Source organism: Poeciliopsis prolifica, unplaced genomic scaffold (assembly GCF_027474105.1).
Source record: "Poeciliopsis prolifica strain line A6 unplaced genomic scaffold, Auburn_PproV2 SCAFFOLD019, whole genome shotgun sequence".
NCBI classification, from domain to species: domain Eukaryota; kingdom Metazoa; phylum Chordata; class Actinopteri; order Cyprinodontiformes; family Poeciliidae; genus Poeciliopsis; species Poeciliopsis prolifica.
In genome coordinates this window covers 2,713,019-2,740,306 of record NW_026562394.1, presented here as the reverse complement: position 1 = coordinate 2,740,306, position 27,288 = coordinate 2,713,019, and the positions used below count along the sequence as shown (strand labels likewise).

At 39.4% G+C, this 27,288-nt stretch overlaps 1 protein-coding gene across 1 annotated transcript; it reads left to right on the top strand.

Annotated features, from left to right (window-relative positions):
* On the top strand, positions 1-27,288 carry LOC129368775 (neuronal migration protein doublecortin-like). Its single transcript, XM_055043886.1, has 7 exons — positions 1-111; positions 4,344-4,764; positions 11,012-11,352; positions 18,914-19,016; positions 22,198-22,287; positions 24,081-24,178; positions 24,410-27,288. The coding sequence occupies exons 2-7, from the start codon at positions 4,383-4,385 to the stop codon at positions 24,464-24,466; spliced, it is 1,071 nt and encodes a 356-aa protein (XP_054899861.1). The 5' UTR covers positions 1-111; positions 4,344-4,382; the 3' UTR covers positions 24,467-27,288.

Below are 27,288 nucleotides of genomic sequence, written 5' to 3'. Positions count from 1 at the left end.
GCTGCTCCGTGGAGGCAGGCAGCGAGGACTGAAGCAGACAAAGGCAAGCGAAGAGACGGCGTGCTGCTATCCTGCTGCATCGACTTGCAACACCCTCCAGCTGCGACGCAGGTGAGTCCGCCACCGGCTACTGGAGATTATGATGCTCTGATTTACTGCATGAGAAAATCTAAAATGGGGATGTTTTTTTAAATTTTTTTTTTTTTTTACTTTGACTGGACAAGTTGAGGTGTCATTGCAGTGGAGTGTTTGCAGTAGGTGACTTTCGGCTGCGCCTCGGAGCAGGTGGATTGGAGTAGGTGTGCGCACACCCAGCCCCCTCTTCATCCAGCCGGGGAGAAAGTCACATTTTCAAAGCTGCGGTTCTTTGCCATGTGGCCGGGATCATTCATCTGACATGAGACCAGGAACTTTTTTTCTTGATTCCTGCTTTGCGCTTAAAAATAATCTCAGTGGTAGACTGGTTCTGGAAATTAGTTTCCTTGGAGAAAAGCCAGTGGATTGTCTGGGTAAACCTGCTTGTGTGTGTGCGTGTGCGCGCGCGCGCGTGTGTGTGGAGGGGTGGGGGGGTCATTTATTCTATGTTGCATGCCTTTGTGTTTTGTGTTTATGATGTAAAGCACTTTGAAATGCCTTGTAGCTGAAATGTGCTATACAAATACAATTTGATTGATTGATTGATTGATTGATTGATTGATTGGGTGTTGTGTGGGTGGTTCAGCCAGTAACACAGAACCAGCCAAAAATATCAATGACACCCTGCAGTGTTACTGCAGTGCTGATGAGGATGGCGAGTCTGGCTTTCATTTTGGTAAAAGGGGGGAAAAAAACACAGATTTATTTTTATTTCTTTCTTTAAACTGTGTAGTTGAATTGTTTGTCTTTTAATGGTGATCATGTAGTTTAAGTTGAAGAATATCAGATTTTTCTTTCCTCTGAGAGAGGAGGTTGCACTGGGTGAACCTGAGCCGGCTGCAGCAGCAGTGATGGTGATGTCACTCTGAAGCCAGGCTTCCTCCTTCAGACAATGGCCTGTCCTGGTTGAGTCTCCACTGGGGAAGGGTCACTGTTGGCTCTGCCTATTAGTGCAGCAGATGGCCCCAAAACCTGGCCTTTGTCAGCTGAGGAGCATCCCCTTCCCCAGAGGTCCCACCCCTGTCACAGCGGTCCTGTCATAAAAGACGGCAGTCAGCAAGTCAGCCATGTGGTTAGCATGACTGGAGCGGCCCTGCCACATGGTGACTGCATTTGTTCATCTGAAAGTCCGAGGAGTGCTGAGGTGTTAAACGGAGACGGATTACAGTCAGAGCCGGAAAAAGATTATTTAGGACCCGGAGCAGAATTTGACATGAAGCCCCTGTTGCACCTCGTGTGGTTTGTGGGAACAGCTTTTCTAAAATCTAACATTTGGTTTAGTATTGTTCAGAATTTATACCCAAAATTTATATATATATATATATATACAAACTCGAAAATGTTTCAAAATTATAAACATAAAAAAAGCCAATTGAAGAGGATTATATGTGTCTGGCATTAGGTTTCGTTTTGACAAACGTGTCTACAAAATTGAAGTTTTACAGTTTATGTATTCAGTAGGTGAAGTCACAGGCTCATAGCGCCCCCTACTGGCCTGGAGGCCCGAAGTTGCAGCATTTCTTACTTTAACCTTTTGTCAGCTTTGGCTATAGCTAATACATCTCTTTGCTTTAGTATTTATCAACAACACATTCAGAAGATTTAGAAAAGAACAAATGCGTTTAATTTAATTTAATTTTTTAAAATAAAGTGTTATAATTTTTAGAGTCTGCGTTTAATAATTTTGTGTGAAGAACTGCAGAAGGAACAGGGACTAAAGCTTTACAATGTTTCACTGTAAAACTCGGCTCTGAATCCAACAGGAACCTAAAACCACATTTTAAATATTTCATCTGTATCCAAAATACAGATCCACTCACATGCCAAACTGAGTGTTTGGTGATTTGGATCACCGAAGACAACATATTAAAGTTAATGAAAGCCAGTTTTTCTGACTTCATATTGCTTCCTGTCAGGTTCTGTTGGGTCATAAAGAGATACATGAGAGATTTGATTTCTAAATTTAATCCCGGCTTAAAGGTTTTAAAAAGAAAACAAACGGATGCATATGAAATTGCTGAAGCACATTGTTCATCTTTGCACAGTTAACTTCCTCTTTCATGTGGTGGCAATAGGGGGGCTGTGGGTGTTTAATGGGTGTTAATTGTTTGATCATTTAAACATGTGAAGTTACTGTTTTGGTTTGGATTTTTCTCCAATATTCAGGTAGGTTTTGAGAGACTTCATTTTAGAAAGGCTTCCCCTGGATGCTGCGGACCGCACAGGGGGGTTATTGTTTCACTGCTTTAACAGGTGTTACAGGTTCTTAGGAGAGTTAGTTCTGGCATTTTATGACTTGGATCATGTAGCATAGTGGTGCACAGAAAAATCTCTTAATGCCACAGTTTGTTCTCTTAAATATTTGATACTGCTTGGAGATTCCAGCTGTGTGTGTGTGTGCTGAGCCGTAACTGATATGCAACATCCATCTAAGTGGATATCTTAAAAGGAGGCAAACACTGAATTGGCGCTCTTATCTTGTGAAAATCACATTTCAGCAATTTAGAAGAGGTACTTTTTGGATTTTGTTCTTCTAATCATTCCTTTTTTGTGCGCATTTATTATAAGTCTGATGGTGATTTGAGTTTTTAGCAGATTTGAGCAGTGAGAGACGGATTAGGATGTCCTGGTTATTGACGATCAGTTTCAGGTGTTTCCCTTCTTGCCCACGCTTTATTTAAAGGGTTCTGCAGAAATGTGTGCACACAGTAGATCCAAACTAAGCATCAGACAGGTCGGGCTCTCACTACTTCGATTGGTGCTTGTTCTACCAGTCAGAACGATGCATGATCACTCTGATCAATGACTGATGCGGATAAAGGTGTTTGTCATTTAAGAGACTTAATTATGTTTCATATTTATTGTTCTGGCATCAAACACTTGTATGGAGGAGGTCGGCCTGTGTCAAATTTAAATAAATGTATCACATTTTACGATCTTCTGTAAAATGAATGACAGCAATGAAGCTGCAGGGAGAGCTGAAGTTCATAAAATGTTCTTTAACATTAAGTGTCAGAAAAAAAAACACCTCCTGGTCGTTTTTTAACATTTTATGTTTTAGTTTTTTCAGTTGCTGAAAAGAATATGCTGGCCAGTTTTAGCACCAAGACTTTTTCACCACAAAGTTAAATTTGCAGATTAGACTTTGCTGAAATGTGTGAAGCCTAAAGGTGATAAAAAAAACTAGCAGAGCTGAAAATGCAGGATTTTAGGGCTCAATTCAGGACTGCAGTGTTTGCATTTTTTAAATTAAATTTTTCTTCAGTTTAAGAGGTACAACAAGATGCAAGTGAGACACATATGTGTTTTTCCATTTTTGCTGTTGTTTAAAGTCATCAATGATGTTGTGTTAGGGGTCCATTTTTTTCAAAACGATGGCAAAATGTTTAGAATTGACATTTAAATTAGCGTTTTTTTAGCATTTAATTTTGGCAGCTAGGTCAGCTCAGCTAGCAGCTGAATCGTTGGTCTTGGTGTGTGAAACATTTCTAAATCCATGATGTTTCATAGCAGAGTATGGGAGATCAACAGGTTAAAATAAATCAACTTTGCTGTTCTCTGTTCAGCCTTCCTGTTATCAGCTGGAATATTGCTCTCTTAATGGACTGCAGACATAAATTGATGTAGTAGAAAATGGTTTTCTTTAAATAATTTGTCTTTTTGTTTCATTTTAAATACTGAAATATCAAACAGTCTTCATCTCTCGGTGTAAATGTTGACAGCATTGTTCCAGTTTGTAATCGAATCATTTCTTCAGATTAATCTTTTTGTTTTGTTTGGTGTTAAAAGAACTGAAAAAAGTGCTCTTCCACTGTGCCACTATTTTCCTTAAGATGGCATTTTTGTCTTTCTTGTAGACTGCCATACAAGAATCTTTTTTCTAGGAGTAATTTCATAAATTCATGTCCATCCTTCTAGCTTTTTATTGACTGATGCTGCCATCAAATATAAAATGAAGCCACAAGAACCATTTAAAGTTAATCAAGCGAACAGGAAACAATCCGACCACATGACCTTTTGAAGTGGTTTGGTTGAGTGACTGGCAGGACTTTCATTCTCTGCTTTTTGTACATGAAACCTTTTTACTCCTGCTTCAAGACAAATGATGTAGACTAGCCCTTTATAGATGCCCACGGTGACTAAGAAACTGACAATATTCTGTTACAACAGGATGAATGGATCTCATTGAGACAATTTGTTGTCTGCAGGACTGATTTTCCCCAACATTCACGACCACCACTGCCATCATGGAGCTGGACTTCGGGCATTTCGACGAAAGGGACAAGGCGTCCCGCAACCCGCGGAGTGGAAGGATTCATCCTTCCACTCCGCGGGGCTGTCTGCCCAGCCCCGCGCACAGCGCCCACTGCAGCTTCTACCGCACACGCACCCTGCAGGCTCTCAGCAACGAGAAAAAGGCCAAGAAGGTGCGCTTTTACCGCAACGGGGACAGATACTTCAAGGGCATTGTGTACGCCGTGGCCAACGACCGGTTTCGCACCTTCGGTTCTCTCCTGGCCGACCTTACACGCTCCCTCTCTGACCACATCAATTTGCCGCAGGGGGTTCGTTTCATCTTCAGCATTGATGGATCACGCAAGATCGCGTCTCTGGACGAGCTGGAGGAAGGTACGTTTATTCTTAGCTTAACAGAATAAGAAATTGTTATCACTTTGTCTGTTTTGGTTGTAGTTTGGTACCCAGCAGTATGTTGTGTTGTACCAGCAAACTAAGATCTAATTTTGGAGGGGATTTTATAATTTTTAGCTGATTTAATTGTGTAAAGCATTGTAGTGTATGGTCTCCTTTTACTTTTTTTGAATCTCACAAAGAACCATAGAAAAAGAATGTGGGACAGAAAAGCTGGTGAGAGTTGAGTGGAGCAAGGATGGAGCTACATACAGGCCAGAACTGAAAAAATAAAAAATAAAAACTGTTAAAAGCATAAAAGACATGAGAGAGGGCCCACAAAACCTTTGTATGTTAGAATGGACTAGTCAAAGCAAAGTCCAGAAGAAAATCTAATTGGTTTGACCTGCTCTTTAGATATTATCTGAGTTGGAGCCATTTTGGAAAGAAAAGGGGCAAAAAATCCCCCAGATGTTTACTTTTTAAAAACTTAGACAAAATAATGCATCAATTTCTGCTTCCCAAATATTAAGTTTGTTTTTCTGACTTTCTAATGCACTGAAACAACTTTAAACACATCACAAGCTTGGTGTCTCACCTTGCTTCTGCAAGGTGAGACACCAAGAAATGTGTAGAGATGACTATTGGCCGTCTTTGTTCTAGACTTTAAATCTAAAGGCTTGCATTCTTGTGGCCTCTGACATCAGTTCGAATGTAGCCGTGTTGGTGACTCGCAGATTCTTTAACAACAAAACTGCTGACTGGAGTCTGACTGCCTTGCAGATGAGTTTAAACAAGTTTAACTCCAGCAGCATCAGATTTGTCTCTGCTTCTTTTAACATTCATCTGTCTGGTCATGCAGAGCATTTGGTCTTGCCTTGAGCCATATGATGGTCAACAAGGGCGATTCTGGGGTCTGACATTGAGGGGTGATTCGCCCCCAGTAGGGCTGAAGCCCAAGAGAAGTCATTCGTTGGTGCATTTTTCTAAACACCCCTGCTTATTTACATACATTCACATAAGAATTTAAATCGTTTTGTCCAACTAAAACTGTTAACAACTACATGCAGGTCTGGAGAAAATTAAGAGACCACTTCACTGAACCCCATTGAAAACCTCCTGATTATTTCACCAAATATTGATTTCTGAACTCTTCCTGAGTTAAAACATTAGTTTTGTTGTTTCTAAACTAATCTAAACTTGTTTTCTTTGCATTATTCAAGGTCTGAAAGCACTGCATCTTATTTTTTAAAATTATTATTTTGACCTTTTCTCATTTTCTGAAAATAATACCAAGTTTTTGCTTGGAATTTAAGAAACATGTTGACAGTAGTTCAACAATCTTCATTTTACTTAAACATGTACCTATAAAGAGTAAAATTAGAGGACTGATAACTTTTTCCAGAGCTGTATTTATATGAAACAGAATCAGACTACATCATACCTCCCAACATCTGCTGACAATAATGAAACGCATCCAGCCGTGTAGTGACACAGTCCTAGTGGAGTCTGCTGCCTCAGAAATTAAAATTAAATCTACTCAAAACTTCAAATTCCAGGCATTTGAAAACCATTTTACTATGGGATTAATGAACCTTAAACCAGTTTATTATCAAGGTAGAAGGTCAGATTAATGACTAGTTTTTACTAGTCTTTAACCTGAACTTTATTTGAAAATCATACTTGGAAATTGCATTACCATTGTTTTTATCTGAACATTATGCGGCTGTTGGCCTTTTTGTCTTTAAACAAGAATGTATGTCCATCTCTGGAAAAGTAGATATTTTACTATTTTAGTTCACAGTACATGAAGTGGGTTTGGCTTAGTTTCAGTATAAAAAAACATTTTTCTTTACAAAGAAACGGCCTGACCCTAACATTCTGTGCTGTTGTTTAGTTTGATTATTCTTATGATTAATTTATTAATTGGATAAATAAAAAAACATCTGTAACTCTAAAATAAGAGCAGTATTACTATTGCATATCAATATCAGTCAAAATTTTCACATTTGAGTTTTCCTAACAATAACTTTTCTGTAGTTTAGAAATTTAACTTGTAACAATAACAGCTCCATTTTTAAGTTAACCTGAAGAAAAGTAATAGAAAAACCTGAAATTATATTAAATTTAATAATAAGGAGGCTTCCTTGCAAATATGCTTATAAACATGTCTATACTCCAGCTTTTGGTTGATGTATTTATCTTCAGCCAGTTTAATAGATGAACTCTGACCTTGCCCAGACATTTATAGCTTTGTGTTCAGCAATTTGGCACCTTCGATCGTAACACTTAGAAACATCTACCAGGTGTGTAAGGCCACCGATTAGATTTACCACAGGGGCCTGTGTAGTCAGCGCTTTTTATGGAGACACTAAAAAAAGAATTGAACACAAACAGAGCCAATATTTCATCATTTAATATGTGAACCAAAGAGCCACTTGTGTCTCCAGAGATTCAGGTTGCAGATCCCTGATCTAGCAGATGGAAAGTGTGATCCTCTCTCAATACAGCAGCTAAAAGTGCAGCACTAAAAGTGCAGCACTATAATGTTTAATTCATTGTTAAAATAAAATTTTGAAGGTTTAAAAAAGTATCAACTACTAAATATTCTAAAAAGACATTTATTTGGTATAGTTTCTTCAGACCATTATTGTTAAACTTAATGTTGATTAAGTTGAGTCTGCTGGACAGTTATGTATCGGTTCAAAACGAGACACATTTATGCCAAATATGGAACGACTCCATATTTTACGGGATGGGTGGCCACTGATGGTCAACACACTATCATCTGTTTAATTGAATTATGTACATTTTACATTATGTGACTTCTCTAAATGTAGGAGCGTAGCTCTGAATTTGATGTACGGGTTTAATTTATTCAAATCGAGGCTGTTGTGTTGAGCAGCTTATAGTTTGCTGCATGTGTGGCTCGTCTGCAGCGTGTCGGCTGGAGGGGCCATTTCATTGTGCTTCCTCTTTGTAGGATATAATTAATTACTCAGCCTCCTCTGCATAGAGTAATCTAGTTTTCTGCCCTTTGTCTTAGCTCGAGTTTCCCCATATATAATGTAATTGCTGCCTTATGGTTTCCATTTTTTCCTGTCATTGTCCTACTGATTTTTTTTTGTTTTTTTTTTCCTTAAAGATACCAGACAGGACAGCAAGAAAAAAAAAAGTTTCATCTGATCATTAAGTGCTGCTTCCTTGAAATTTGTGTAATTACACCAAGTGCACTTCTGGACTTCTGTGGCGATGTTGTGATAAGAAATTTATGGGTGTCTGTTTTTTTACTTTGGCCAGTTAGTCTTGGTTTTTCTTCTTTAGAGCAATAATAAAACACAAGAACAGCATTCCAATATTTTTTTTATTATTTACATTAGCAGCGCAGTTATTGCCACCCAGTGTGAGAGATTATTTGGAGAGGCAACATTATCATGGAGGGGACATTTTAGACTTACTTTTGAAGCTTATCCTGGCATTGTATGCACTGGTAGCATTACTGACTTCACCGATCCTCGGATTAACTCTGAGATTTCAGTCAGGCTGCTAATAAATCCAAATCCAAGATGTTATAAGACAAATTGAGAGCTCATAAAGATAAAATAGAGCAACGTAGCTGCAATGCCTTTATCCTTCCTGTTTTCTGCTGAAAGTCTTGATCTCTTTAGAAAACCACTGACATGGTTTGACATGACAAATAGTTTCCTTTCTGAATGGTTTTTAAAATGTTCTCTCTGACTCTGAAATGGCAAAGTATGCTTTCACTGTTGGGTTGAGCGGTGAATCTGCTGAGTTTGCATGAGACGACCTTCATAACTCTGCTTGTTTTCTACGATGTATTTTTGCGATACTGACTTGCTTTTTTTTTCTAGTGACGGATGAATAATTGGAAAGCATGTCTGTGACAGTGAGCAGCTGTTACTTTGGATTATTTGATATAATCAAGACTCCAAAAAGTTCTCATTCATGCCAGACCTCACATTTCGACCTCACTGCACTGAACAGGATTAAAACCCAACAATAATATGAAAGTGTGAATGCAGAAAGCATCCTGACCAGTTACTAGCTGTATAATCTGAAATTTGGGTCCAAAAGTATTTCACATGCACAGCGAGGACAGACGGATCCAAAAAGAAGATTTTGCCAACTAAAACAAATTTTTAGTAGTTGTAAATTGCAGGGCAAATTGAAATCTCAAGCAAATCCTTTCTTCTGAAGTTGTTAAAAACTTGAAACCTCAGAAGTTATTTAAAAAATTGTGCTTCAATGTGATGAATATCGACTTCCAAAGTTTCAGTAAATGAAGTCCAAGCAGGAAACAGGAAATCGCTTGTCGTGTTGCTGCAAATCTGAATTTAGGTGAGCCAAATATGGAAATGGAAAACTGATTGTATTTCAAACTGCTGAGGTATCAGGTACTGCATATTTGTTTAGATTTGGGTGAACTCTTCCTATGAGGAAAGATGAAATAAAAGTGGTACAGAGCAGAGTTTTCAAAGCGTAAAAATGGAAACTAGTAGTTCATCATGTCCCAAATTATTATGCAAGTGATATTTTCTTAAATGGGCGATGCAAATGATGGTCAAAATAATTTTCAAGTTATGAACTATTACAGTATAAATCAAATTTTATTGAACAAAGCTTTGCATGAGAACAGCATTTTTTTCAAAAATAAAAAACTCAAAATGCACTGTTCCAAATTATTATGCACAGCAGATTTTCTAAATATTTTATGGATTATAAAGAACTGCAAACAGTCATTCTTTGAATGTGCAGCATTAAGTGGACATGTACTAAAATCATAAGATATTTCAATCAAAAACATCTTAACAGACAGTTACATGTTAACATAAGAGCCTTTTTGAAAATTAATCTTCATGTACGGCTGGGCCCACTGCGACAGTTTCTGCTTGTGAGTTCTGGTTAGGAGCCAAATAGTCGGTTCATGCACCACAAGCCTCTGGAGGATCCTCCACCTTGAGGTTCCAGAGGCACCAACAGCTTCAAATAACTGTTTGCTGCTTTGTAAAGGCATTTTAACAGCGGCCCTCTTAATTCAATGAATTTGTCAAACACAAATCTTCATCATTATGCCTTTATCTGTACAAACCCATCTTTGTTCTGAATCAGCCACAAATCTCTTCATAGTTTAATGATAAAGCTTCAGTTTTTGTTACATATCTAATGTTTTCATACGGTTCTACACTATCTGATGATTTTCGTCAGCAGATCTTTTCTCTTTCCCACATTGCTTGAAACCTGTGGCCTGCTTAATAATGTGGAACATCCTTAAGTAGATTTTCTTTGAGCTCACCAGACAAACAAATCAACCAGCTTTCTGAAATTAATTATAGTGATTCAAAGAGCCCTGACACACAATACCATCTATAAATTTAGTAGCACAACAAAAAATGTGATCTTTATGACACTTGAATCCAATTTGCATAATGATTTGGATCACGGTGTAAACCTGTGGGAGAGTTTCACATACACAGAGGAATTCATGTAAAGAAAGCTAAAGTAGGGAAATGAAGTAGTCAGGGAACTTTTACTACTTCTCCAGTAAGTAGTCAAAAATACTTACTGAAGTAAGTAAGTACATTAGGGGGATATATTTTTTGTCTTTCTCCATTAGTGACTACATTAATGGCTTTCTGTCTCATCATGTCTCATTGATGCACTAAATAGGATTAATATAGAAGAAAATGAAAATATAAATTTAAGAGTAAAGATCATGTTTTTAAAACGTTTGCTTGGATCTTGCGGATTAAATTTACGAAAGATGATTTTGTATTTTTTAGTATTTTCTGCAAAACATTATGCTACTGGAAAATATTTTTAAAAGCTTTTTTATCAATTTTTCATTTGGGTGTTCATAGTTGACATTCTTACTCAGTAACTCTTTCATGTTTTTCTCTCAACGATTTGGCTTTGAGGAAAACTAATTAGGATATTGCCTTAAAAGTTGATGCACCAGTTTGAGTTTTGTGATAACTAATCATGAAACTCCTATTGGTGCCTCATCATTGCTATAAAATCAGAATAGAAAGCAACATTAAGAACTGAATGAGGAAACCCCCAACTACAACTTCTTGAAAATGAAGTAGATGCAGATTTATTAAATGCTGTAATTCCTCCTGCTGGTCTGGATCTCTCCTGGACGGCGTATTGGCTCTCTGCGATTCTCAGGTGTCAAATAGCTGAGGCAGCCTCAATACACTAACCCAGTTCTCCTTTCTGTCCCCAGGGGAAAGCTATGTTTGTGCATCTGAGAACTTCTACAAGAAAGTCGATTACACAAAGAATGTCAATCCTAACTGGTCTGTGAACGTCAAGGCCTCAGCCAGTCAGAAGGACATGCAGTCGCTGGCTGCCAAGGCCGCCGGCGATCCCAGAGAGGGCAAAGACTTTGTCCGGCCGAAGCTGGTCACGGTGATGCGCAGCGGCGTGAAGCCCCGCAAAGCCGTCCGCGTCCTCCTCAACAAGAAGACCGCGCACTCCTTCGAACAGGTGCTGACCGACATCACGGAGGCCATCAAGCTCGAAAGCGGAGTGGTCAAGAGGATCTACACGCTCGATGGCAAGCAGGTGCGTCTCGCCTTCAGCAGGGGCTGCTTGCTTATTCAGAAAAATAGTTTGCATCGTGACCTTTTCCCTGCAAATCTGAGCTTATTGGAAAATGAGATTAAAGTAGGGGGAAAAACCTGCTGCTTCCTAAAATTCAAATGGAATGAAATTTAAATTTCATTCCATTTGTGTTCATCAGACTGCATTTGTTTAGATTTCCTGTGGAATGATGAGGAATAGAGGTGCTGTGCTGCTGTGGTGCGGTATGTAAACAAAGGGAAATGTGTGGTCAGAGCTGGGGACAGTTTACCTTTCATTCACCTGCATTCAGCCGTCGCACAGACAGGTGTAGAGATTAAAGGGCTTCATAGGACGGGCAGACTGTTTGCTCATAACCTCGGTCAATATTGATGCGGCGACTACATGAGAATGCAGAGTGGCGATGGGAGCAACCTTTGTGTGCTTTACGTCCCATTGGCTGCAGTCTTTGTTCTGACTTTTGGGTTCTAGCAGTTTCCTCTCCTGTCTTGTGGTTCAGGACATCAACAGGTCTTTTGTCGTCGGTGCATTTTAGGCCATCTGTCATTGAAGGTCCTGGGCTGTTCTGTCATCTTACCACAGCAGCAGCGTACAAAAGACCAAGCCTTTCATTGTTGTCTCAGTATATTGACCCCACTGTCCCTGTATGTATGTTCTGTAGAATAATGGCTACATTAAAAAAAACAACAAAAAAAACTAATTCTGTTCTGGTTTTTACTAAAATAAGAAAAATATTAGCATATAAAGGAAATGCGCAGTTTCTGAATGTATTTGTGTTTTGTTGTGATTGTGAGGCTGAGATGGAAACTACACCCTTATTTCTTGTTTGGTGTTTAATCTGCTGAATGTTTATTGGCTTTAAGTTGCCAGAAACAAAATTTTCCCAACAGTTTCAACCAGATTCGGCTGAAGCTTATGGAAAGTCCTTCGAGATGTTTCACTCATCGAGTGAAGTGGATGTGAGGGAAACGGTAAGGTTAGGTCATTTTATTTATGTTGCACATTTTCAGCAACAAGGCAATTCGAAGTGCTTTAGAAGGAAATGCAAACGAAATAAACCAAAGGAAAGAGCAAAAGAAGAAAATAATAATAATACAAAGTTTAACCTCATGTTTAAGAATAAGTACTCTGTGATTTATGAATCAGTAGGGATTTCTCTGGATTCTTTTAATGAGCAGTTTCTCTAGATAAGCTCATAGGAGTTTCTTTGGATTCTAAATTTGTCTAGTTTCTGAATATATAAACTAGATGCTCCTGTTATAAATAGAAGTACTCCATAATTTATAAGCCAGAAATAGTCAAATAGTTAGTCTTGCTGTTTCTATGTGAGCAAGAGAATGCGAGCAGAATGTGTAATAAATGTATTTATTACACAGTTTTACTTTAAATCTTTGTTTTAGGATTAACTAGATGAATCAAATGTTCTCCAGACTGCTGTGAATTTCTGCAAATGAACTGAGACAGAGACGAGGCGGATGTGAGCATCTGCTACTCTGATGCAGCTGCATGATCTTCTGCAGCTTTACTTTAGGTTAGGTTACGTTTTGGTTGTTACGCTGCTGTCCTTTTTCCTCCTTCCTTTTGAATTAAAGCCAGAAACATGTGTTCAGGAGGAGGGGAGGCGTTGTGAAATGATAGATGGGAGGGATTTGATTTTAATGCTCTCTCCCAGGGGTGCAGTCTGGCTGCATGAGGCCTTGCAGTGGCTTTCTTGGAGATTCTAATTACTTCCTGTCATTTGATGGTAATTCTTGGTCATGCATTTTTTATACTGTGATGCCACGTTGAATTAAGCGTATTGATTGTGATGTCATGTTATCGACTCCCAGTTGATGTTTCGTTCAGGATTCGTCTTCGGCAGGTACAGAGATGAAGGAATGTGCCGGTTTTTCGCAGCGCCTTTTGTCTGCAGAGCCTCACTGCAGCTGCTGTGTGGTGAAGGTGATATGGTGGAGAGCTCACCCCTCCCTGACTCTGTGCCGATCCTCCTCTTTTTTCCTTTTTTCTCCCCTTCGTTTGGTTGCTAGGAGACCTCATCCCGGGCACAAAGAGAGCCCAGCTGGTGTGGACCGGTCTGTCGGATCCCACATCCTGCAGCGGGTGGGAGAGCTTCGCCATCAATGCGAGTCTTTGCCGTTTTTAAAGAAAGACGGAGAAAAATCGCGTGTCATGTTTACCTGCATGCATTCCATCAGTTGAGGCTTGAATTTGTAATATGAGAGTTGATGAAGATTTTTTTTTTTTTTACGTGTCCAAGAATGCACTTACTTGCATTTCTACGATGGCTACGCATCATGAATGGCGTTCCTCTTTTTCCTCAGTGTTGTGTGGACTCCGCTGACTGCCAGCCCTCCTTTCTCTGCCAGAGTCGAGGACAAAATCGTTGCCATTTTCCTCTCAAATGCCGGTGCTTCTTTGCTCAATCAACTCAATAGAGGGAAGGGTGGGGCTCCAAGATTCAGGGAGAAATTTGGGATCATTTTATTTTCACTGATGGGGCATAATTACTCAGGCTCTTTAAAAAAAAAAAAAAAGAAAAGAAAAGAGCAAAAATCAGATTTTCCTGCAGCTAAAGGTCACCTTTTAAACTGCTGGGAGCCATTTTATATCCATTCCTCATCAATGAATGAATCTGGAGTGATACGAATATGTGAACAATGTGAAACAAAACGCTCCAATAGATTTAAGCTCTAATAATTTCAAACCAGGTTTAGAAGATGAGCTTTCTCCCAAGAAAAACAAAATTTGAGACACAAACACAAACTCTGAGACAATAACGGATTTGCAAAATTTCAGTGTTTATTAGATTGGTGCAAAATCTTTGAGTAGCTGCAGATTCTGTCAGGGCTTTTCGTGTCTTAAATGCATCAATTAAGAGACAAGAAAAGTCAGCTTTGCCCCGTTATCGGGGCTCTCGCAGTCTGCCTGCTTCTCGGTGTGCTGTGGAAGCGGTTGTCATGGCAATAAGCTTCCCGTGATGGATTCAGCTTGTGACAATGGCTGTGATACGCTGAGTGGGCTCTTTACATAGTCTTACCTGCCCTGCCCCCCTTAATCTGCCAGAAGTCTGCCACCTCCACATCTCACTGGAACGAGAGGGGTGTGGTTCCCCCCGCCGGAGTCACGAAGCTTCCCCACTCAGCAGCTCTGATTTCCTCCATGGACATCAACAAGTGAGCATGACCTGGAGCGAAGAGGGAGAGGAGGAAGCTCGATTTAATAAAGCTGAGGCCACATCTGTCAGCCAAATGGCTGCTTCCCTGGAGCCGGGGTGGGGTGGCCTGTAACCGGCATCGGGCACCAGCTGTGCACCATGACTGTGTAGATACCCCACCCTCCCACCATCACCACCACCCACCTCCCTGTAAGTGGCTCATCTGTGCTGCAAATGCATCTGGAACCAACCTACTGAAGTGCCGTGCTGCTGCTCAGGGGTCAAGCAGAGGTCAGAGATCTGGTCCAGATTAATTTTAGCAGCGGTTTGCATCAAAAGATGCCAATCAGAACATGTTCAGATGCCCCTTACTTTGACTTTCATGAACCAGGTTGACAAATGAGCCAATACTGTCTGTAAAGTCTTGGAAATCACAAAAGATGTTTGGAGGAATATTCAACTCTGCTCTGTTTTTGGCCCAGGGATTACGATGAGGTCTGTCTCCTTAACACTTCTATTGTCGCTTCTTCACACATAAGTTAGTTATGCCAAGACAGCAAAACAGACAATTATTTCTCACTTTTCTGCTTCACCTTGGATTTTCATCAAATTATCAGACTAATGATCCAAAAGAAGCATTTGTATAAAATGTTACCGAATTGGTCATTCGCTGCTTGATCTGGGTTTTATGGAGGCATGACAGGAAGGAAGCAACTCTTCAACGTCCCAAGGAGGAAGTTGCTCTAGTTAGATGAGACCAGAATGAGGCCAGTACACTAAATCCTGAACAAACCATCTGTATGGTGAAAAATGGTGATGCGAATGCCTTTTCCTCATCTAACTAAGATACTGGGGTTTGAAGGTTGCAGGATGCCAGCCTTCGACTATTGGACTTGCTTTGGTATAGATCAGAGCTTTGTTGTGTTGGAACGGCCCAGTCAAAGTCCAAGCCTAAATCTAACTGACTTATCATAAGGCTTGAAAATGGGTCTTTTGATACACAAAATATTACTTTCTAGGTGTGCAAAACTGTTAGAAACTTGCCCCAAAAAGGCTGTATTTAAAGTGATTTTTGTTGGGGGAAATCAAAGCCTCCATTTTGTTTCCTTAAGTAGTAAAAAAAAAAACATTTTCTTACCAATTAAAAATTATGATCTATTTTGTCTGTGAATCAAATGTGATGTGCCATTTGAAGAACTCCAAGCAGCAGAGTGTTTGTAATTTATTTGATTTATAGTCAACCCTGTGTGGTTTGAAACCAGACCAATGTAAAATCAAATGGATAAACTCTGCTGGTTAACAATTTGCTGAATCATTGGGGCATTAGAGGGAAGTCCATCACTCAGATGTTAAATGGCTGCACTTCTGCACAGAGATCAATTGCTTTGGCTAGAGATGAGATGTAATCATCTCAGTACTTTGTTTTTGGTGTGCATCCTAATAGGATGTTCTGAAGTATTAATCAGCTGTTAGAAACAAAAATGCCATCAAAGTTACTAATTTCCACATTAGATGTTTTATTGATGCCATTTATTCATGTTTAACAAAGAAAAATGCATTTATTCTTCCTGCATGTCGTTTGAAATGGCAACAAATCTGTCTTTAATTTGCCCAGGATGAGTTTCATCATCTTAACAACCTTTAGTTGAACAAAGTTGAATAATTCAGTAATAGTAGGCGGATCGCTGCGTGTCTGATGGAGGGGCTGCTGGTTTCATTGGGTCATGTGGTTCTGACAGCTGGTGAGGCTCAGATTAAGGATGGGCTCAGAGGGTGGAGGGCACCCAGAGTCTGGAGAGAGCCAGAAAAAAATTAAATCGCAAACCCCCTGCCTTAGATAAACGGGTATGTTAACAGTGATGTGTGCATTGTCTGTGTAATCTATTGGTGACAATATTCAGTTTAAGAGAGGATGCTTCTTAAATTAGACATTTTCCATCTAGTATCTCCTATCATGTGTCGGGTTCTGGCAATTTCTCCCAATCATGTTCGAAACAGGTTTTCTCAATGCATCATTTAAATGTACGTCTAAGTTATAGTTAAATAACTGCATTTCTTCAATGTTGCATGGACTAGAGCAATGTCGTCTGCTAATTTAATTTACAGTAACACTTTATTGGAAAGGTGTGCGCAAGACTGTCATAAACATAACGCCTGTTATGAACATATAGGAGTCTTTATGACTGTTGTCATGAAGCTCCATTTGGTAAATAATGATGCTAATGATGCAAAGTTCCATTAAAAGTCAATTAAAAGTGTTACCTTTTCATTAAGTGTTTTTTGCAGAATGACACTTCATGAAAACAATCGAACATTCATAAAGACTCCTTCATGTTCATGACAGTCTCATGCACCCCTTCAAATAAAGTGTTGTCTAATTTACTCACAATTAACTTTAAAAATGTATTTCTCCTGCTATGATTTAATGTGGGACACAAAATGTCTTAATCACATTACAAGAAGACAAAACTTGTATCAAAAACTCGTATCAAAAACTCTTACGATTGGAAACTGCAGCAGCCAATACAGTCTCTCTTTACCATGAAATTTTTTGGAATAGTAAACGGGAAAATGTTTCTTTGGAAAATTCTTGACTAAAGTCAAAAATAAAGCCTCTTTAACTTCATCTACGGTATGACAAACAGTCACAACATTTCAACCTCAACTGTAAGTATGAGACCATCTGAAACTATAGATTTGATATTTGATTAGCAGAAAACGATCACTGGTTCAATGACTGGATGGTTTCTTGTCACCTTTAATTTATGCATTTGGCTAAAACATTGTGATATGAAAGGCTCTGCAAACGTAATCCGTTTTGTTTTTGGCCATTTGGCGCGGACAATGCAGGTCATTTGTAAACGTACTGATTTGCAAATTAACCAATAAGCATCAGAGGTTCCTTTCTGCAATGTTTCAAACGTTGAACTGATTTTGAAGCTGCAATTCCAGTTTGGAAAGTTGGTTTATGAGAAACCCTGATTAAAAAAAATAAAAATAAAAAAAGTGCTTTTGTTGCTGTGAAAATTGTCTGTTCAATTGGTTTCTAACAAACTTTATTTCTTTCACATTTCCTGCTTAGACATTTGAACGTCAGTTCCTGGGTTTTTGCTGAAGATTAAACAGATTGGTGAACAACTTAAACTCTTTATGTTGGTCTGTTCCAGAATCCTGAGTTTGAGTGGAGATTTAGTTAATGAAGATGTTTGGATTAAATCTTGATCCTTTTAATCAGCTCTATTGTTAAAGCTATTAAAACGAACTGCTGTCTGCCCTCCAGCCCGTTTCCTTCTCCTCTTCTTCACCGCGGGGGGGAGAGAGCTCTTCTTCATGCCTCCATTTTAGGATGACCAGGTGTTTCTGTTGCCACACGATGCTGATAACCTGTATATAATCTCCTTACACTGAAATCACTGGATAACACTAATGTGTTGCCTGTGATTTGGGATTGGGAGAAAACCCAATTAGCGTTTGATCCCTGGAGTCGAAGCAGCGTCTCGGTCTCCTGGCGTGGATCTGTATCCGGGGAGTTTTGTGGGGGTGTGGAATTTTTGTACAGCTGCTAAAAGCCGCGTCAACAAGCCACCACACACTTTTAGCTTGTCTAGCAGGACTGAGATTCAACATGGCAGCTGGTGGGGTGGAGTGCTCTCAAATTATCTGTAGCTCATAGTTTAGATCCGCATCACAAAGGGAAACCGCGACGCATCTCGACTGGGCCTGGCATCCACTCAGACGTGTCGCCGTTTCTCTCCGAGTGTCCAGCAAAGTGATGCAGTTACATTACAGCTGCTCAATATGTCTTTATCTCATAAGTCAGTATTTCAACAGGTATTGAATATCGACAGAGATGCTCCACTAAGAATAAAGCAGCTTTTTGATCGAACAGCTCTGACATGTCGGGCTGTACAATGAAGAGTGGAGGAGAAGGTGTGGCCCACAGACATCTGTCCACTAAGGAGGCCATATTGTTTCAGCAGCTGCTGATTGAATAGACCCAGGGGAAGGAAGCAGAGGCATTTAAACATTAGAGAAAAGATGTAGCATTATCACCTTTGTTTGCTTTTTTTTTGTGTGTCTGTTCATGTTATCCAGCTTAAATACATCGCAGACTTTTAACACTGAACATACACTATTGCTGAAGGAATGTCTTTAACTCTATTGAACAATTATACAGTAAATATGGATATATGAGTTGAATCGAAGCAGTTTTCAGTGTCAGGAGCTCATTTAGCCAGATGGATGCAGTAATCTGCTGTGCTTTGTGATTATCAAAAGGCAGTAATGATATTGACTTAAGATGTATTCAATAAAAAGTCAGATTTTTGGGATGCAAACAAACCTAATTTTTATTTATTTTCTTAATTTCTTCATTTCCTCCCTTCAAAGGTCACCTGCCTTCAAGACTTCTTTGGTGATGATGATGTCTTCATTGCATGTGGACCAGAGAAATTTCGCTATGCGCAGGACGACTTCTCACTGGATGAGAACGGTGAGCCTTAGTCCAACAGGGACAATTACCAAAGTTATTCATTTGTCTGCCATCACACATCACCTAATCCATAAAGTTTAATATTAACTCACTCTTTGAGGCTGAAGAAATCTCCAACTCTTCTAGGAATGTTACCCATGAGGTTTGACTAAAGGAAATATTTTTATTGTATTTGATAACATAAATCTATGCACCATAAATTATTGCAATAAAATTAAGACTTTTTAAGTAATAATAATTTTAACGGCACAACAAAGCAAGAGCACATTCCCAAACATCAATAAACTTCAAATTCAAATGAACATTTAACCCTGGAACTGAAAGACATTTTAAATGTCTCAAATAAATAAACAAAACAGCAGAAATAGCTAAATGAATTGTGAAAAAAAACGGGTACGTCGAGACCAAAGCATAGCTAAAGAGAAAACGATAAATCATGCAAATGGAAATTGAGTTTAATGGAAATTGAGTTTTTTAATTTTTATTGCAAATAATTGATCACTTATTGCAACAGGCCTAAACGCATCATATCACCAGGCTTGAATTTGATTAACTCCTTTTAACAAGCCATTTTCTGCCTGTCGACAGCTTGGATGTATTATCTGAAAATCTGAATTCAATCATTTGGGTGATTGATTGAATACTTTTGGCAGAATAGTCCAGGCTCAGATAGTTGCATCAATCTTTTTCCCTCCCAATATAAATAAATTCGGCGTTGGTATGAACTAAACAACAATCGTTGCAGTAAATTGAGTTGGGGAAGATGTCAAACATGCTCAGAAGTATATCGGTCAAACTCAGTGAGGTTTCATGCTTTGGTCAGCGTGGATGCTAATATTCAAAGCTAAATGAGCGAAAAATTAGGGATGCTGAAAAAAAACGCAGTGAAAGATGGAGCTGAGGCAGAGCTTTATCAGCAGCAAGCAGCTCGGAGGAAAGCGGGCAGAAGTCAGAGAGCCATTAATCTGTCCAGTGACGGGTTTAGGCCAGCTGATCTGTCGGTGCTGATACTGCTGTGCAGTCGAGGAGAGGAAAAGGTGAAGCCAATCGTCTTGCTGACTCTCTCCTCTCTGCAGACCTGAAAGACCTATTTTTAAATTTCCTGTTCTACATAAACTCCTCTCTTGGAAACGTGCGGTCTCTTCATCAGAACACAGCAGTGGTGCAGAGCTGACTTCTTATTATGTTTCCATCCATTCCTTCGCTTTGCCATGGAGATTCCAGTAATGATCTGTGTCCTTAATGTTCTACAAACTCCCTCGTGGACCCAAGCTAAATTGTTTCATTTAGTCTATAACCTTAGGCCAATGCTGCAGAAAATGAATGATGGTCTGGAGCATGCCGACATTACCAAGTCGGCCTCAGAGGAGCCGGGCAGGCGGGGGGGTTTTCTGCTGTGTTTCACATGGACATTAAGTCTGCAGACAACAAATCTTCCACACAAAGACAAATGAACATGCTCACATTCTCTGTTTTAAAGGAGTTTAGGGTCTTGTCTGAGGAAAATCTGGAATGATAGAGGTCTGATTTTTCTTTTTTTTTCATTGTTTTTTTGACTTTTTAATGTCAAAATAAACCCACACTTCACATTTAGTGGAGTAGAGCAGAAAATATTTGCACCACATTCACTTTTTCATTTTTTTACATCACAAACTAATTGAACAGATTATTACAAAAAGAAAATCCGTGCATTGATGAAGCTCCAGTGAAAACATGTTTCCAATTATTATTATTTTTTTTTTTTTGGTAAATCAAAAATGCAACAGTAATTGGCAGATATGTGTCCACTTTTTCGGTCATCATCCTTCAGATGTTTTTATATTTTGATCAACATTCAGTTGCTTGCATAAAATTTGGAATGAACCAACATATTCTGCATTGTCGCAGAAACCAATAAAATTAAATGAATTGTCTCTGCACAAATATTGAAGGATACCAAACAAATTTGTTAGAATGAAATGTTTCAAAATGCACTGCAGTCTCCAATATTGAGGAAAGGAGAAAGTTTAATGTCCAGAAACCTGACGACACCCCGAGCAAAAGGCCTTAAATGTTCTGAGCTCAAAAAACAACAAATCTCTGCTCTGAAAAAGCCGTTTTCTTCACTATTCATATACAACATATTCCAAACATAAAATCGTATTGTGTAAAAGAAACAAACATAATTTAAAATTTAATTTTCTTCCAATCTAATCTTCATGATCAGTGATCAGATTATCGGCTCCTTAGTCTTTGATCAAAAGCTGCTTTTAACAAAAATGTTTAGAACGTCAGTTTTTTGCGTATTTCAGATTTTCATGGAGATTTTGCTGAGTTGATGAGCACAAACTGAATCCTACCACCACTTCAGTTCTGGTCCTGTGATCTGAGAGGTCAAACTTTGTCAACTCAAATATATTTTGATATATTTTTTGGACCAACATCAGAAATTTAAATTCAAAATAGTTTTCAAACAAACCTTTCATAACGGAGTGAACAATGAAACCAAAATGTAACTTTGTGACCTCAACTCCGAATACCATCACTACTGTGAAGCATAGCGGTGGCAGTGTCATGCTCTGGGGATGTTTTTCTACGGCAGGATTTTTAATCTGAGTAATTTTGTAGCACAAAGTGTGCAAAGCGAGGCGGTGTGAATAATTTCTGGTGGAACCGTTTACGCAGCCGCAGCATTCACAGAACCAGGAATGTGATCTGACTCTGGGCTATTTTGGGAGACAGACTGCCAGACTGAAGTACTGTCAAAGGAGCGCTAGTGACACACTTCCCAAACAATAGCGCACCAGTTTTTACGTCTGTATCCAGCAGGGTGTGAAGGTGAAGAGAAAGAAGACGGATACGGTGCGATCCCAGGAGATGGAGGGAGGACAGGAACTATAATTAGCATGAAAGGAGGGAAGGAGTACAGAGGAGGGGGAAGGAGAGAGGAGAAGGGGGAGACTGACAGCATAAACAGAATGGAAGATGCTCTGAGGGAGGAGCAGTGATGTCTGCAGCCTGTCTGCTCTGATTATTACACTGACCCAGAATACCGAAATGTAAAAAAGAAACCCTGAAATGAGTTCTGTTTTTACATGTGAGGGACGACGCTACAGTCCAACGCCCACCCTGATCCATCTCCAAGCTCAGTCATTCAGTTTGGATTAAAGAGTTTTAATTTTCCTCTTCGTCTGTCCCACAGAATGCCTGCTGATGAAGGGAGCCAAGGCCCAGCGCGGTTCTGTGAAGAGTCCCGGTCCGATCAAGTGCTGCAAATCTCCCGCTGACTCCAGTGAGTAATCGACGACGTCGCCTTTTCTGACCGCGCCCCGAAATGAGCGCAGTCGAAGATCAGCAGAAAAACAATAAGGCAGCCTGCGGTGTTGTAAATGAACTAACATAACAACATGTGACAGCAGAGGGATTTGACTGACCTTTGACCTTATTCCAAGAGGGTTGGTGAGCATATCAGATCAATAATGTATGAGGAAAAGGTGACTTCCATCCAATGAGCAAATATCCGAGATGATTGGGTTTTAATGCATTTGCTGTGCTTGAAGATAAGTCTTCCTTTATCTGCAGGAAGGGAATCAGGCTTGACTGATGGATTCAACTACAGGATCAAAAAATCTGCTCCTTTATCTTAGATCGCAGGACTGGATTAAAAAAAAAGCCCAGTTGAAATCCAGCCTTTGCTTATAAGTAGTCTAGGATTTAGTATAATTGTGTTTAACGTGCTCCTACTGAGTAAGTGGCAAAAAGCATGAATAAATCAAGAAAAGTAAACAAAGACAACATGAACAGCTGTCAGCTGTTTGTTAGAAAGACAGGTTAATATTTAATAGTGTCCACTAAACCCTAGCGACTAGCTTATTAATTGTTTATAAGCAATTATTGTGGAAAAGGGTCTTGATAAAACAGGATTGTGCATCTGTCTGAAGATGTCAAAATCTCTGTTGAGTTAAATAAATAAAAATTATACCAGTGGTCAGAATTGAACTGCTGGTATCTATTTATATTGAAACGGGGATTCAAAATGCATGTCATTTATTTATATATATATATATATATATATATATATATATATATATATATATATATATATAAATTTTTGTTTGTTTTTTGTTTGTTTTGGGGAATGCCTTTAAGAAAGTTGGAATATTTTTTTGCTAAATGATCAGAAACTATCTTGGAAACTGGAGGAGTTCATTTTAGTAGTTTTGTTTGTTTTTGGCTCAGACTGGATCGAGTCCTTTAACCGTTCTTGAACCAGTTTTATGTTCTGAGGGTAAAAATTTAGATCAGAAACAGAAAATTGATCCCAAACACACATCAAACTAGTTTTGTAACACGTTTTAAGTCTAACATTAGTGATTTGTCATAGCATTTCTGACCTCATTGAATTAAAATGTATGTAGATTTAGAAATGTATAGCTGTGAAATCTCTATTTAAAAGTTCGGTGAGCCTTACAGATATTAAAATTATTTGCCTTTGTGGAGAAAACATTACCGTCTCCTCTGCAGGTGACTGTCTGGTCTCTCTCTCTCTCGCTGTGGGAGAGCTGCCCGACTCTCACAAACTCATTTTTAGGTTTTATGAGGTAGTAGGGCTTTTGGAGTGAGTTTAACTTTTTACTTACTTACTCTCCATGTAGCCGAGCGTTTAAACGAAGCCAACAGGGGGGAGAAAAGAGGAGCTTTATCCACTGTTTGTTTTCAACTCTGTGGCTCAGACTCAAGCTGGCCATCTGCTTCGGTCTTTTCATCTCTTATAGACAAAACTCTTTTAAGGCACTTACAGCACACAGCTACATCACCTCACACCACTCTCAGATCTAAACAGAGGTTCCTAGCAACGATTCAGGACACAGACTGCGAGAATAAAATGTCGCCAAACCAAAGCGGAGGACTCATCAGACTCCCAACGGGCCTTTAGACGAGCGCCAGGGGAGCCTATCGTTCAGCGCTGACTTTTATGGAGAGCAAGAGAAAAAGTGGTTTGGATTGGTCTTGCACGCTATCTAATCCACACGACTCTCTTCTCTCCCTGTCTTTTCTTTCTGTATGGTCCGTCGGATCCCTCAGCCAACGGGACTGGCTCCAGCAGCCAAATCTCCACCCCGATATCCAAGCATTCCCCCACCTCCACCCCCACCAGTCCGGGTCTGAACAACACGCAGAAGGTAACAAAACCTTTCCAGTATTCACATTTCATTCAGGTTTCCTATAAAGGACCAACACAAAGCATTGCATGTATCCGAAGAAGAAGGGGAATTACACATTTTCAACGATAAAATTACATTTAAGTTTGTGAGACTTGTGAGACTTTTTTCTTTCTAAAGAAGCTCCATCTTTTCATTTACTGACGTCTCGACGCCGAGCTCACAAGTAACCGTGCTGCGCTCTGCTTCCAGGATCTCTACCTGCCCTCATCTCTGGAAGACGAGGACTCTCTGGGCGAATCGATGTAACTTCCTTCCTGCAGCCAGCCTTCGTTTTGGTCTGAAACACAGAAGTTTTATACGTCTGCTGCTTTCCACCTTCACTCACAGTGCCACCAGTCGAAGAGGACCGCTCTTTGTCTCTCTCTCTTTAGGGCCTTTGACACCATTTGCTGCTTGAGGATAATAAACGGTTGTTAAACTCAGTCTCGTCAGCTCATTAATGTTCAGACACAATAGCCACTTGTTTGTCGTTTATGGAAGTGTACACTTTCTTTTAATGTCCACTCAAGCAGCAAATGGGGGAATTTTCAGCCTCACGTTGAACAACTTTTTTTATCCACTATCCATGTTGGTGACTGTCCCTCCGTCCAGCTGTTGAAGGTGTGAATGTTACTGGTTCCTTGTCTGAGGAGACGGGTCTGTTAATGAGGGTCTTTCTAAACCTGCTGTAAATACTGTGTACAGCCATCCGTCCATCATAACCTCTCTGCTCAGTGTCTGTTGCTGTGCTTCCATTTTCTTACTACCATGTTCAACCTTCACTCAACATTTAACAGGGTCACGGGGTCAAAGTAGACGAAAGAAATCAAGTGGTGATGGTTTGGGGTGTTGGGGTGTAGCCGCTGGTTTAAAGGGATTATCCATCAGAAATGCTTTAAAGTAAATAAAGTATAATTTCAGAAATTAGTAATCACTGAGGCTTCATACAGTGTGCAATAGAAATTATTGGCATTAATTTTACCCAGTCGGTCTGAATGGGAAGCTGTAAAGACATTGTCTCCTATATCTCTAAGTTCATGTTTCATCCGCTTTGACCTTTAGCCAGTCGGCTATAAGTGGTTCATTTTGGTTCAACTGCAACTTGTTGTGATTATTTACAATAAATGGTGTCTGGCAAAAATATCAACACTTAAGACTTTTTCACTTTTTGTCATGTTGCAGTCACAAACTTGAATCAAAAGACGTATTAAAGACGTCCATCCATCCCCACACCATGCCGCCGCCATGTTTGATGGCGGTGGTGCCTTCACTGACCAACTGGGTTAAAGCAGATTAAATTGCTCAGTTGGACTCTAGTTTACTAATTAAATCACTCTTGGAAGCAACCAGTTGCACTGTTAATTTAGTAGCATCACTGTAACGGTTCCTGAATACACGTTCACCCCGCACTTTTAAAAATTTAATTTGTAAAAATGTTTAAATATCAGCTTGAAACTTGCGATTTATAGTTTCCTTTCGCTTCACAAACATGCGGTGCCACTTTGTCTTGGCCCAACAGAAACAAAAATTCAATTTTGTGGTTGCTGCGTGTCAGAATGCAGGAAGGTTTAAGCATCAGAACCGCTTTTGACCGGCACCAAAACCGGTGGGGGGGAGGATCTCAAAGCCAAAGTGTTGTTTTTGACCAAGAATAAACAAAACGGGAAAGTTTTGATAGTAGTGAAATCTCTGGAGCGAGCACACATGGAGCTGATGCATGTCGCATTGAAATAATAAATCATCTTCATCTAAGGCGGGTAGTTGCATTATGGCGCTAAAGCAGTAGTGGGATTTCTCCTCTTTTTGCATGGCTCAGCATAGTTCAGGGATCATGGGAGGGTGATGAAAATATGTTTGTCTGTGTGGGTTTAAAAGTTTTATAAAGCTTATTAATTTATCTTAAAGGTACCTGTGTAGGATTAATCGTTTCCTTAGTTTAAACTTGCTCTGAACAAGTTTTTCCACGCTTCTGTGTGCAATCTTGTATTTCCATATTTCTATTTCTGTCGTTGCGACTTCTGACGGCGTGTCCACTAAAAGGTGGAGATTTGAGTTTTACTCAGCAGGGAATCAAGCCTGAGACGTCACTGAATCCAATGAATGAAGCACAAAAGCAGGGAGCAACTAATTCATTTACGACAGATTTTTACCGGCCAGTCTCTCAAAACGCTTAACCACCGATTCTCAATAGTCATAAAATGCTGCACATGTAGCATCTCTTCGATTAAGTACTATGCATTTGGATTCAACAGTTGCTGACGTTATTCTCTTTGGTAGAAATTGCCTTTTTATTAAAATAAGAAGTGTGATTAGAAAGGAGCCTAAAGTGAGCTTTTTTTTTTTTTTCCTCCATTGTGATGAATCGTCTGTCTGGAAGTCCTGTCTTTAGATGTGACGCTGCGTCCGCCTGCTTGATGATCTTTGGTCAATGTTTTACTCGTTGAACACAAGCCATCACAATCTGGTGCTGTGAACTCCACCTTTCTCCAGCAGGGAGCGCTGTTACACCAGCACAACAGCTGAAATCAGCAGCAGGGGACGCGCCCCTTTGAGTCCTATTTTATACCAATAAAAGGAAAAAAAAAAAGAATAAAAATAATTTCTTGTTGCTTCTGTTAAACCTCACATGCTAATGTTCTAGTTTCCTTACAACTTTTTACATCTCAACATATTTAAGCAGAAAATGTTTGTCTTGAATGAAGCGGCTGCCACCATTGAAGATGACTGGTGTGATTTATCACCGTCAGTGGTGCCTTTTTTTTTTCTAGATGTCTTTTGATAAAAACAATAAATGGAACGTAAAAAGCCTTGTTCGTTTAGCAACTATTTGTAATACATTTTTAAAATGTCTTAAACGAAGAGGCCTCCTATCACACTTTGTTTTGTAGAGATACAGGACACTTTGCCATGGTGTAAATACACTTCCTCTTCTTTCATAATGTATGCCTTTTGGATCAAATTACTTTCTTTCTCTCTCTAAAATTGACACTTGTTTTTAGTGGTATTTTGCAATGTTACAGTGGCTTGTTTCAGTGCTTCATTCAATGTATTAACTGGTATCCTTTTGCAAATAAAACATTGGTATTTCA